This window comes from Lotus japonicus, chromosome 4 (assembly GCF_012489685.1).
Source record: "Lotus japonicus ecotype B-129 chromosome 4, LjGifu_v1.2".
Taxonomy (NCBI): Eukaryota; Viridiplantae; Streptophyta; class Magnoliopsida; order Fabales; family Fabaceae; genus Lotus; species Lotus japonicus.
The window spans coordinates 65636122-65648908 of record NC_080044.1 but is presented as its reverse complement, the minus strand read 5'-3'; the positions used below and the strand labels follow the sequence as shown (position 1 = coordinate 65648908).

The 12787-nt window shown below is 36.1% G+C and overlaps 2 protein-coding genes across 3 annotated transcripts; one reads left to right on the top strand and one right to left on the bottom strand.

Moving 5' to 3' along the window:
• Window positions 1–3490: 3490 nt before the first annotated feature.
• On the top strand, window positions 3491–5246 carry LOC130715810 (class V chitinase CHIT5b-like). The gene is made up of 2 exons (XM_057565930.1): window positions 3491–4737; window positions 4951–5246. Exons 1-2 carry the CDS (start codon window positions 3636–3638, stop codon window positions 4974–4976), a joined length of 1128 nt encoding a protein of 375 aa, XP_057421913.1. The 5' UTR covers window positions 3491–3635; the 3' UTR covers window positions 4977–5246.
• A 1780-nt stretch (window positions 5247–7026) lies between these two features.
• On the bottom strand, window positions 7027–11678 carry LOC130715397 (uncharacterized). 2 transcript variants are annotated; one of them, XM_057565496.1, is made up of 9 exons: window positions 11454–11678; window positions 10954–11038; window positions 10206–10280; window positions 10083–10119; window positions 9403–9486; window positions 9223–9283; window positions 8993–9096; window positions 8717–8782; window positions 7027–7380 (listed from the first exon to the last, which is right to left on the bottom strand). In XM_057565496.1, exons 1-9 carry the CDS (start codon window positions 11518–11520, stop codon window positions 7279–7281), a joined length of 681 nt encoding a protein of 226 aa, XP_057421479.1. In that variant the 5' UTR covers window positions 11521–11678; the 3' UTR covers window positions 7027–7278. The 2 variants fall into 2 exon arrangements, with proteins under 2 accessions (XP_057421479.1, XP_057421478.1); XM_057565495.1 differs by having other exon boundaries at window positions 8993–9099; window positions 11454–11674.
• Window positions 11679–12787: the final 1109 nt, after the last annotated feature.

The window sequence follows — 12787 nt, the reverse complement described above, 5'->3', positions numbered from 1 at the left end:
AGTGTTATCAAAGTCGCACTTTCAGGTAATAATTTTTTTTGTTAGGTTTTAATCATATGTATCATAGTGAGGCAATTCTGTTCGACTCGGAGTGTGGTAAAAGTTAAATATTTTTTTAAGAGTGTATTCTTTAAAGATCGAACTTTCGACATCAGGAATTCAAACAATAACCTTTGATCTTTGCAATCGATAGGTCACACCTTTATGTAATTAATATGAATTTGAATAAACCTTTAGGTGTTATATATAAAAAATTATTTTAACCTGCAATTTTGGGAGCTTGCTTGCTGGCTTGTCCATACAGGAAGAGTTAATCTCAAATTATTCATCCCCCCATTGTGTGCAAAGAAGGGACAGGACAAGCCTAACATCCAATCAATGAGACTACAGTTTTAGCCCCATTCTGATTCTAAATGAGAGAGAACAGAGCCTGCATTAATTAAATTCAAGTCAAAGTCAAAATTCCTCCCAAAATTAAGATGAATTCATACACACGGTAAATGTCAACTACACTTGCTTCATTATTAAAATGAATTCGCCAGAGTAATCTCTTCTCATTAGTCATTAACGATTTCTATCTCTAATGAAGTACAAGTTGCACGTCCTTTTTTTTTAATAAGAAGGTTACCTTAACCATATGAATCACTCACCCATTTGACTTTGAAAATTAAATCACAGTTGGTATTCTATATATTCTCTCATTTCTGATTTCAGTATGAACTCGATCAAAGGCCTATACATACTTTATTCAGACGACTGGCGAGGAATCCTAGACATTCTATTTGTTATATGACCTCATGACTCATTCATAATAAATAATCCAAAAGAGCCACAGACGGCTGCATGTTCTTATGAAGAAGAACCTCATATGAATGTAGTTCATGCAAGCAACGTGGAAACCTTTGAGTTTTCAACCAAATGCATCCAACCAATCATAACCAAACATAATGACAGCTTTTCACTAACAATGACATGCCATCCCCCACTTCAGAATATAAACCAAAATAGATCACCGTATCTCAATATTATATAGTTATAGTACTAATTAATTATATGATACCTTAATGTTATTAATTTAAATGTGTCGAGATACCATGTTTCTTTTTAAAAAATTGTTAATCTATCTAAGGTGATGTTATTTAACACCCAAATTTGATTTCCAAATTTTGTTCATCCTCACGGTAATTTTACTTTTAAACCACGGCTTTTACTTTTTATTTCTGTTTATGTTATACCATATTTTTTTCTTTTGTGTCTTCACCAGTGTTATCAGACTCGGACCGGTGATCGACTCGGTCGAGGCACTGGGTCAATGAGTCAATGGTTCAACCACTGGGTCATTGGTTTGATTGCTTGACTCGGTTTATATTAAAAAATTATAATAATTTAAAATATAACCTTAGTATATCATATATATAAAATAATATGCATTCTTCTAAACAAGAAGTAAGGTGGTGTAGTGGAAATTTGGATTAGCTTTCCTCCTTTAGGTCCTGTGTTCAAGTCCTAGCCATGACAAAAATAACTCTCAATTGAATATCATTTGACCAAATAATTAACATTAAATGTAAATTAATTACAGTTTGACCATTAAAAACAGTTTCGACAAAAAAAAAAAGAAAAATCAGAAAAAAAAAAAGAAAAAAAAAGACTGACCGGTCCAAAAAAAACCGGCCGAGTCGCCGGTTTATTACCTGAACCGGCCGGTCCAAACCGGTTCATACCGGTTCAATTACATGCCCGATCCATTTAATGGCTCGGACCGGTCAAGGGTCCGGTTCAACCGGTCGAACCGGCCGGTCCGGTCTGAGTTTTATAACTATGGTCTTCACACTACATCAAAAGACATGTTTGGTAGCGGTTATAAGAGTGTGTTTGTTTATAAATTTCAACCACCTTCAATGCTAGTTTAGGGAATTTGAAGACATTTTTATCAACTGAAGTACTGAACCAAGTTGAAAGATTAGACTCAATGCACATTTAAATTCAAGTCCACATAAATGCAAACACGCTATCATGTGAGCTGAATTGTTTCAAATTAGTATTCATACAAGAACTTTTTAATTTAAACCACAAAGTATCATCTACTGAGACAATACTGCTCGAGCTGAATAAGTCCATTATGAACGGTAAAAATCTCATTTTAAAGTATTTAACACAACTACATTCAGGTGAATTTCGAATCTAAAATATCAAATTAAACTACAATAAGCTTACTCACTTGATAAAAAAGAAGGTGCCCACTAGGGTGGACCATTTATTAAATTGGTCCACCGATGCACCAAGGTTATTTTAGTAATCTACAAATATTAAAAACTAAAAATATATAAAAATAGAGATGTTGAGGTTCCACCATGAGTCCAGATTCATTGAACAACCTCCATTGAACCCAGATTACCCAGTTTGCTCAACTCCGGATTTATCTTTATGTACTAATTAACGATAACACATGAGTCCATGACATTCAAAATTAAAGACAAAAACATAACAAAATCTGATAGGAGTTTTTTCTCTTCTAGGTGGTCGTCAGAACCATTGCAAACTACAAAAGAGGCCTCCAAGATTTATCTTGTTGTACACATTTAAATAAAAATGATCTCATCTCACTATCCCATTTACAGATCCAGGGCGTTGAAGAGAAAAAAAAAAAAAAAACTTACAACTCAAATAAAAAAATTTACAACTCTATTCACAACATTTACAACTGAAATCATAAAATTTACAATAGAAGATGAGGGGGTTGGATTCGCTCTAATCTACTTCTTACAAGAGATGTGGTGGTACCTCCGATCCGTTTGGCTTCTTGCATGTGCCTTACAGTTCCGTTCGGACGGCAACACCTCTTCGATCTGGTTGTTCCGGCGGCAGATCCGCTCTGATTTGATGGTTGGCGACACGAAACACACCGATTCGCTCTGATCTGAAGGTTTTGTGAGTGAAAAACCGAAGGAAGAAGAAAAGGGAGCGAGAAAGATGGCCGACGACATGAGATCAGAGCGAAACGGAAGAAGAAGGGGATCGAGCGAGGAAGAGAAAGATGTGGATCGAGTAAAGCAGGGGAAGAGGATCACGTTTGAGAAGTGTTGAAGCTTTGATCGTGGATGAGAGAACTGATTTGAGAGAGGGGAACTGATAGATAAGATGCGGCTGAGGGAGAAAGAGGAAGAGAGAGCAGTTGGCTGATTTTAGGGTTGGAAGGTTTTACGTTTATACCCTTTATTCATCAATTTAATCCTAACCATCCATGTGTAGAATATTCTAAGAATCTTGAATCTAATGGCTTTTAAGCATTGGTGCACTGGTGGACCAGTTTTTAAAAGGAGCACCCTAGTGGGCGCCAAAAAAAGAACTCCTGCATAAAATAGAAGATTCTCAACCACTTATGTAGAAGTACGTCTCTTCCAACCTGTCTTCATGTGTATGTATATTTCATGATATATATTTCAACCATTTTATTTTAACATTATAAGACTGCAGACATGTTGGTCTATTCTCTTTAATATGCAGAACAGACAAACCTTCTGTCTGCATTTTTGGCTGATCGATCAAGTGTATTATATTTATACACGTTCCATCTAGCTAAGTCTCCTCTCAAAGCAAAGAGTGGGAGCAAAAACCAAAGCTCATAACCAAAAATGGCAATCCTCAACCATATGCAGTTCTTCTTTGTGGCAATTCTCTTTGCTTTAACCACCAAAATTTCCACATGCACCACCACTTCATCAGTCAAAGGCATATACTGGCTAGAACAACCCCTTTTCCCTTCTTCATCCATTAACACTTCACTCTTCACCCATGTTTTCTACGCTTTCCTCCAACCCAACAATGTTACTTACAAACTAGATATTCCAACTTCAACCGCCGCAAAACTCACCGCATTCACCGCCACAATGCAAGCCAAAACTTCTCCGGCGAGCACACTCATTTCCATCGGGGGAGCAGTCAGCTACAACGCCCTCTTCGCCTTCATCGCCTCCAACCCCGCTGCGCGCGCCGCCTTCATCACGTCCACCATCAACGCCGCTCGAACGTTCGGGTTCGACGGGCTGGACTTCGACTGGGAGTACCCTCGAAACGCCACCGAAATGAACGACCTCGGAAGCCTCTTAAAAGATTGGCGCCTCGCCGTCAATGCAGAGTCCTCCGCCACCGGCCTACCGCCGTTGCTTCTCACCGCCGCCGTGTACTTCGCCGCCGATGTCACCGTCGACGGCGTGGCGCGGACTTACCCGGTGGCTTCGTTTAACCAGAACTTGGACTTTGTCAACGTCATGACCTACGACCTTCACGGGGCCTGGAGCAACGAAACCGGAGCTCCGGCGGGTTTGTTTGACCCGGATAGCAACCTCAGCGTGGCTAAGGGGTTGGTGTCGTGGATCCGGAGCGGGGCCATTCCGGCAAAGCTGGTGATGGGTTTGCCGCTTTATGGGAGGACATGGCAGCTCCGGGATCCAAACCTACACGGAATCGGTGCGGAGGCGGTCGGGGTGGGACCCGGGTTAGATGGCGCGATGGCATATTTTCAGGTGTTGGATTTTATTGAGGAAACGGGTGCTAAGGTGGTTTATGATGTGGGTACGGTTTCGGTTTATTCACATAGTGGGAGTAATTGGGTCGGTTACGATGACCTACAAACGGTGGCGGCAAAGGTTGGGTTTGCTCAGGCGCTTTCGCTTCGTGGGTATTTCTTTTGGGCTGCTGGGTTAGACACTACCGATTGGAAAATCTCCACACATGGTAATAGATTTACACACTTTCTTGCGGACATTCAATCAACACATACTATAGTGTTGGTTCAACCGCCAAACATTTGCGACGGTTAATAACCGTTGCTAAAGTATGTGTTGGTTGAATCTCAATGGCAAATGTATTGTAGTTTGATTTCTCTTTTATTATTATCTTCCTATTGGAATGAGTGTTAACAAATTCTTTTTGGTTGACAAAATGCAGCTTCGAAGGCATGGAGACTTGCATGATTGAGACTGGAGGAATGTATTGAAAGCTAACTTGCATGCTTCTGTCATCATTCTTTTCATCGTGTAGGAAAAGTTCGGACTTCATATTGGGCAAGAAGCCAATAACATAGATGATAACACGCACACTTGGTTTTCTTTTATTACCTAAATCCCTTGTTGAAAAAAGCATGAACGAGGATATTTGTTTCTCTTTTTTCATGGAAAAAACGAAGTTATTTTAGTCAATTGTAAGTTATGAATAATTATAGTTTGTGATTCTTTGTTGAGTTCTATACTTCTACGTTACTCTTTTGGGATTTGTATCTCTGCGCCCTATCCTGCCTCTTCAGCATATAGAACAACAACTTATAATCATTAAATTATTAAACTTTTTAATTAATTAATTTTTCATGCCACAACATGAAATTTACAAAAACAAGTATTCTCAGTCTAATTTTTTCATTTTCTTCTCCGATGAGAGAGAGATGGGAGGTGGATTGGTGTGGGGAGATGGAGAAGTGGGCCATTCCATGAAAAATGTACTCAGTGACCAAATAGGTGGTCAAAAAATTGAGGAATGTTAATTTGCCAAGCAAACTCCTATGTGGCAAGCTAAAGTGGTACTTAACTCCCTATCACCTTCGGCGTTAACATTTGTGTAGGGAGGGACGAACATGATCAACTTTTTTCACAATTAAAAACCGTGAAGGGTATCTCCTTCATCTATGCACTAACTTATTTGACACTCTTACTTTTATGGACAACTTTGAACATTCATCCCCTAAGAAATAATCTCCTAGTTTTTCAATACATGAGGTCCTAACAATCTGTTTCGTTTATCCCTATCTGGATGACAAGATGTTAAAGCTTTTCATTTTTTGTCAAAGGTTCATAAGATCAAGGGATTAACTTAGTCAAACTACACTTACAAATTAAGGGCAAACAAACTCGAACGAGATCAATTACAGAGTACCAGAAATAAACATTACATGACAAGCTCAGTTCCTCTAAACCACATAAAACAATGTAAACCTAAAAAGAACAAAATCAAGAGAAAAATCATTCACCAAAACACTAGAAATTCAAATTACAAATGCAAGATCATGATGATCCAAAATCTTCAGCTTGGTTATTGCATTTTCATCACTTTATTTGCCTTGACAGACATGGTGGTAACTGTGCTAACACACTTCATGTAAGCTTCTTCTTTTTTGTTGAAAATATGATCATATGATCATTAGGTCACCCTCAAACAAATCAAGTGGACCAGGCCCAACTACAATATCCCCACAGGGCTAACCACAAGATGAAAACAAAAAGCATAAGCCCACATGTTGTCAACCAAGCAGGTGCCTATACAAAACCTATTGAAACCATTGCTAAGAGTATCTCCAATGATAGTTCTTACTTCTTAGTTCTTAATCCTTAGCATTATTCATGTGGGCCCGTACTGTCACATGTGCTTAAGCAACTCTTTGCAGATTTTACTCCAACCGTGAGTTCTTAGTTCTTAACAATATCCATCCGACTCCACAATACCATTATATTAATATTTTTTATTTCCATATAATTTTGATTTAAATTTAAATGTCAATTCAATACTTAAATTAAATAAATGAGAGAAAAAAATTAATTTTTTATGCTAAGAACTCAAAAAGTAAAACTTCTTATATAAGAACCTAGTTCTTATTTTTAAGAACTAAGAACTCCACGTCATCCCCTCCAATGGTTGAAACTCAGTTATTAGTTATTAACTCAAAAATAAGAACTAAGAACCTTGCATTAGAGGTGCTCTAAGTGAAACTCACTTAAAGTAGTTGACCACCGTACTGAGTGTGTAGCTCTAAACTCTAAAGTAACAATTCATGTATGCTAAACAAAGGTAAGGCCTTTTACCACGGGGATTACTTTTTACATTACATTTTTTCTATTGACAGCATCTAAGTAAGTTTTCAGAAAAAAAAAATTGCATCCAGATTCGAACTCTGGTTCTACTTTAGGCTACCGTCAAACAGACCAAAAAATGCAGCAAGAAAGAAGTTTGGTGCTGAAATGGTTTGGAGGACATAGATGTTAAAAAATGAGCACAAAGAATCAAAATTGCTTTTCAAAAAATATCTCCTGGTCCAGAAAAAACAGAAAAGCTATGACAGTTGAGACTATATGAATGCTGTTGTTACATAGAGAAACATAACAATGTTTGCAGCAAAATCGCAAATGGATTACTCAGAACAGTCATATACAATTGTTAATCCGCTTCAGACTGTATTCTGGTTTCCAGTTGTCAGATTAAAGCTGAACTCAAACTTCAAGGAGGTGAGATCTAAATTTTCTGTTCTCTTTCTTTCAACCAATCAACAAAATTGTCAAGGATCACTGGCCAAGCTTGACTGGAATCATAACTTTGAAGATCTCTGAAGCTTACCTGGCAGAAGCAACAAAAGGTCAGACTTCAAGAAATGAAGCACACTAACTTTAATAAATCAAATGCAACAATCTATACAAATTACAAACAACATAATACGCATCGTAGACAATTATACATGATTCACTATAGAGACCACATATGTAGATAGGAGTACAAATGTGTTGAATTATTCTTCAATTATTTGAGCTCAATATGTTTAATAATTCAACTCACTTTTACTCATAAGTCCTATCTGTTTAGGCATGTTTAAAAATTCAAGCTCAACCTTGGGTTACAATGTTATACAAATGAGCTAAGATCAAGCTTTATAAGCTTGACATTAAAAGCTCATGAACAGCTGCTGTGTGAGTGTATCAGTATATCAATAAAATAACAACAAATGTTTTCGATAACAAAATGTACATAATAATAATTTAAGAGTTTAATAACTATACACTGCTACTGTGAATAAGTTTTACATAGACATCCAACTAGTTTTCTCCATCTTGTAACATCACACCTAAATTAAAATAAAAAAATAAAAAACAAAAGGGCATTATAGAGATATGTGATTAGATCCTGTGTAAAACTGTTTACATTGATGTACACACGGATTAATTTCTGTAATTTATATATTCTATTACTAAGAAAATTGTAATTCTACCAAATAATTATAGTTATCTAACTTCTATGATCAAAGAGTCTTCTGCATTGGTTCTATTATTATATAATAAAATCATAAACAAAATAATATTTCAAGCAGAGATTTGATGAACAGAAGCAAAACAATCAAAGATTTACAAATTAAACAGGTCAAACTCGATCTTCATATTTTTAAATAAGTCAGCCCCAGGCTTCAAATTGGACTTGTTTAAATAAACGAGTTCAGTTTCGGACTACATGCCAAAGCTTAAGAATCAAATACTTCGCTTGACTCGGACTCACCGCGACAAACATATAAAAAAAAAAAGATGAAGTTTTTGTTCTTATTGCAGAATTGGAGGAAAAAGTACTAAACTAAAATAAATCACAAGACTGTTGATGTAAAGGTTAGCCAACAGGCTTATGTCTTTTGCATGATGAGTTTCTTATAATCTACATTACATTTACTGACATAAAATCCCTGTCAACATAGAAGTAAATCCTAGAAAGGATTGTCCTCTGGAGAATTAAAGTCCCATTTTTACAATTTACTAAGGGCCCTCATAATCTGCCAAGAAAGTATAATTTGCTGAGATTCCAATGAACCTCAGAATCAAATTCTAAACTCAACCAGAAGTGAGACAAAATATAGAATTGGCAAGGTAATGTACGACTCGCCCCCCCCCCCCCCCAAAAAAAGAAACAGCATTACCTCCTTAAAGAAACGATAAAAATTTCGCCAGTGGTCCATGCTTAGAGCCCTGTAGTCATTCTGGTTCTGCCAGGGGCAAATCAATCATCAGAAAATAATGCAAATACATAGATATTAAAAGTCTTTTGATCAGCATATTCCAACTAAACAAGTTCATGACACAAGGGGAAATCAATTAAAAATCTTTGACTGATTTCGATTTAGACACGCTCCAAAATAAAAAATAAGTAGATACAACTAAGGATTAAAAAAAACATCATATAAATGCTAACACACCTTTAGATATTCAATTAATAAATCGACTTGATTAGGGAATTCAGGTCTCAGAACAACATTCAAAAGCTCACAGATGGTCTCAATATCTATGCTCCTTTGCTTATCTTCTGAAAATATTATTCAATGCTGAATCAGTTTCTCAGAGTAATAAACAAGAGCAGGAAGCAAAAAATGCAGTGCAACAAATCTAAATTATAGTTCAAGTATAAGCCCAGCAATACTAAGTATACCAGTTAGGCAGTACTGAAAAGCATAGGAATAGAAATCCTCAAAGGACTCCAGTACCATCAGCTGTCCAAAACACAGAAATGAAATAAGTAACACCAAAACAAACTTCTTTAAGGAATAGTTAATAGTTTATATTAATAAGAATGCAATAGAAATTCACTAAGTAGTTTATGAAAATAAACCTCTTTCTTCAGTCCATTTATTGCTTTCTTGAATTTTGCGAGTGTGTCAGCTCCTAAAGATTTGAGCCCTCTTCGCCACTCATCCTATAAGTAGAAAGGAAAAAACTGTAAATTATGTCATATTCAAAAGCTAGATAATATTATGAAATAAATAGTCAAGCTGTCTCAAATGATGATGACACAAGTCGTGCATCGACAATTCGACAATATAAGTGGACTGTGATTTGACTTTGTCACGGCATCAAGCAGTCTACTACTTCCACATAAGAAACAGAAACTTTGACAACCAAATACGAAATGATTTTCTAGAGTTAAAATAATGAAAATGCATTTAACTATTTTCAGAATTACCCTCACAGCAGATCCAATAAAGGAGTGAATAAATATGAATACATTTTATAAAACTGAGAGAAAAGATATCTTACAAATGTGAAAAAATACTGACACGTCATACACTGAGGGAATGAATAAATGTGAATATATTTTACAAAACATATTGATACATAAGTACCATGCAAACCTATCCATGACAAGCACAAAACCATGATCATGTCTGTGAGTGTGTTCCATATAATAGAGACTAGGGAATCAATAATGCATGATTGTTATCTCAATATTTGCAGCAGTGTATTACAGTATTACTAAAGAAATAATGTGGAGCAATACTTCTCTCTACCAACCTTGGAAAAATAACCTTGCTTTTCAGCTTTCATTTTCCTGATAAGAAAAAAATGAAAAGTTATTAAGGGTACAAGACCAACTAGATAGAGGTAAATTAAAAAAAAGATCAGTTGGTTTCGTACCACGCAAGTATTAGCATTCTAACATCTGTATGGTCCACTTTCACATCTTTACAAAGTGCTTCAATACCGTCTGGGCTGACCAACCAAACAAAAAGTATAAAGAATTGTAGTAAGAGACACATAAACTCAAACCCTGATGGGTGCATAAAACAAACTCCAAATATAAAGATAAAACAACTTTTGGATATCAACATGCATGCCCAAGCAACTTTTTTAAGATCTTTTATACTAATGTAGATGATGTGTCTAAGTTTGTAAACTTGACTCGGAATTTTTTTTATTAAATCAGGACAGTTTGTAATTCCATATAAAAAGTATAGATATTCTCTTAATCCATCTGCAAATAAACACAAGAGAAGGCTGCAAATAAACACAAGAGAAGGGACAAATTAAGCATGCTACTTAAACGGGCTCTGCTATTTCGCCTCAATATGGTTTGCACAATTTGCACGACAGAAGGTTTCAGCCAATTAAAATGGGGGTTTGACTAAAAATAAACGGTGAATTGTTTGTAAGAGGTTCAGAACTCAAAATAATAACATGATGCCACGTACATTCTTTCCTTTTGTAGTCGTAATATATAGGATTTTCCAACTTAAACATAATAAAAGTTCAAGGTAAACAGTTGAATATAGCCCAACCATAATAAATTCTCAATTCTAAACCAGATAATAATACAACTAAAACATGTAATAATAGACTGAAACAGGGTGAAGAGGTTGGAAAATTTCAACATGTAAATACTTACTCAATCAAGCCCAATGACTTATTTGCATATGATTCAAATAGGTGATCTATCCGATCAAATTGCTTTGAAGTCGATTTCTTCGGTTCTGAACAAAAACATGAGAACAAAAATTACTACCAATAACTCAGCAAAACGAAGTTGGCAATACAAGAAGAAAAAGACAGTTATGCATACATAATCAAGACATGGTTCAGGACAATATACACATTGACATGCTATCTAAGATTTGAATTTCACAAACTAGCCAAAGAGAACACAACCCAATTGAAAAGATTCAACATCGATCCAAACATGGATCAAGCGAGATCGAAATTCGCCAACTTCGAACACTTCTTGTAATTCAATTGAAAACTCATCAACCCGCAATTCAAAAAAAAAAAACTAATCAATTCAATTCAATTACAAGGTTACTGATTATTATAGTTTCAGTGAGAACATTCCGATTCAAATTCGCGGGAACCAATCAGAAGGGTATGAAACGAGAAATGTGGAAGAAGTACCAGCACGATGAGAAGAATCGGAGGAAGTGTTTGGTGGGGGCGCTTTTCTTTTGGTGCGAGGAGGCATCTTGGCAGAAGAAACAATGGTGAATTGGTGAGAGAGTGAATCGAATTGAAAGGCTCTGAATTGGAAGAAGAAGAAGAAACCCTATTCACTGAGAATGATGGAAACGAAGAAGCATCGTTTCACAGACTCGAAGGTTTAACTGGGGTTTTATTGCTTTGGGAAAAGTGCGGTTTCGTTTTTTTTTCCTATCTCAATTTTGCTTTTTGGACAAAGATATTGCAAGAAATTGCCAAAAATAAAATCTAAGTTGGAATTGTGTAAGAAAATATTAATAAAAAAAATCTAACTATGTTTCACTACTTTATCTGCTACTTTATTTATTTAATTTTTTAGATTGATATCATTCATTAAATGATAGTTAAAGTGGTAAGAGCTGGAGACATAAAGGTTGAGGTGGGGGAAGTCCATGGATCAATCATTGAAAGATGCAATTTATTTTTCCAATGCACCAAAAAAAATAGGAGGTGTAGATGCCAATGTTGGAAGGAGTGTGAAGGTGTGAGTTGATTAGCGAGTTCCTAATGTTGGACCTTTGTTTCATGGTGAGGACGTGGTCGACGATTTGGGCATCAATTGTGTTTTTGATCTTTTGTTGCCTAATGCTTTGATGTGGAACTGGTCTCTTATTGAGTATTTTTTATGGCCACCTACTGCACTCAATTCTGGCTATTCACTTATCTTTGCACCTCATGAGGTTGCTTTCTTCTGGCCTCGCACAACGGATGGGTGTTACACTTCCAGAGCTCCAGACCATACTATCACTTTATTCGTCAGCAATCCTCTAATGGTGTGGTATCTCATTCTCTTGTTTTGTCCTTGCCAAGGTTAGGTTAGAGGAAATTGTGGAAGGCGAACACACTGCGACAATGCCGAGAAACTGCTTGAAGAGCTTGCTAAGAACTTCTCTTGGTGCGTTCCACTCTCAACATCCACATGCTTATTATAGAACCTATGTTCCCTAGGGCCCTTGATGCAGTGGGTGTGAGACCCAAGTTTTTAAGCTTATAATAAATTAGTGAAATTTCTTATTCACGAATATGTTCGATGTAACGTGAAGTAAGAAAACTGGATAAACGTTTATTAAATGGAATAAATGTTTGGAGAAGATATTTCACGAGAAGGTTAAGGACAAGATTCGAATCGACGAAACTTATGACGCAAGTATTATTCGTTTACGCATAGGACAAGAACCTTAGGAAAAGATTATTTTAACCCTTGGAACACTATAGGAATAAATTCCAAAAATCTTCAAGAGGAATATAAGAAT

Coding starts and splice junctions, on each gene's coding strand:
- LOC130715810 (XM_057565930.1), top strand. CDS start 3,636: ATGGCAATCCTCAACCATATGCAGTTCTTCTTTGTGGCAATTCTCTTT. Junction 4,738..4,950: donor TTGGAAAATCTCCACACATG/GTAATAGATTTA, acceptor GACAAAATGCAG/CTTCGAAGGCATGGAGACTT.
- LOC130715397 (XM_057565495.1), bottom strand. CDS start 11,520: ATGCCTCCTCGCACCAAAAGAAAAGCGCCCCCACCAAACACTTCCTCC. Junction 10,281..10,953: donor AAGTCATTGGGCTTGATTGA/GTAAGTATTTAC, acceptor TTGGTTGGTCAG/CCCAGACGGTATTGAAGCAC. Junction 10,120..10,205: donor AGAATGCTAATACTTGCGTG/GTACGAAACCAA, acceptor TTTTCTTATCAG/GAAAATGAAAGCTGAAAAGC.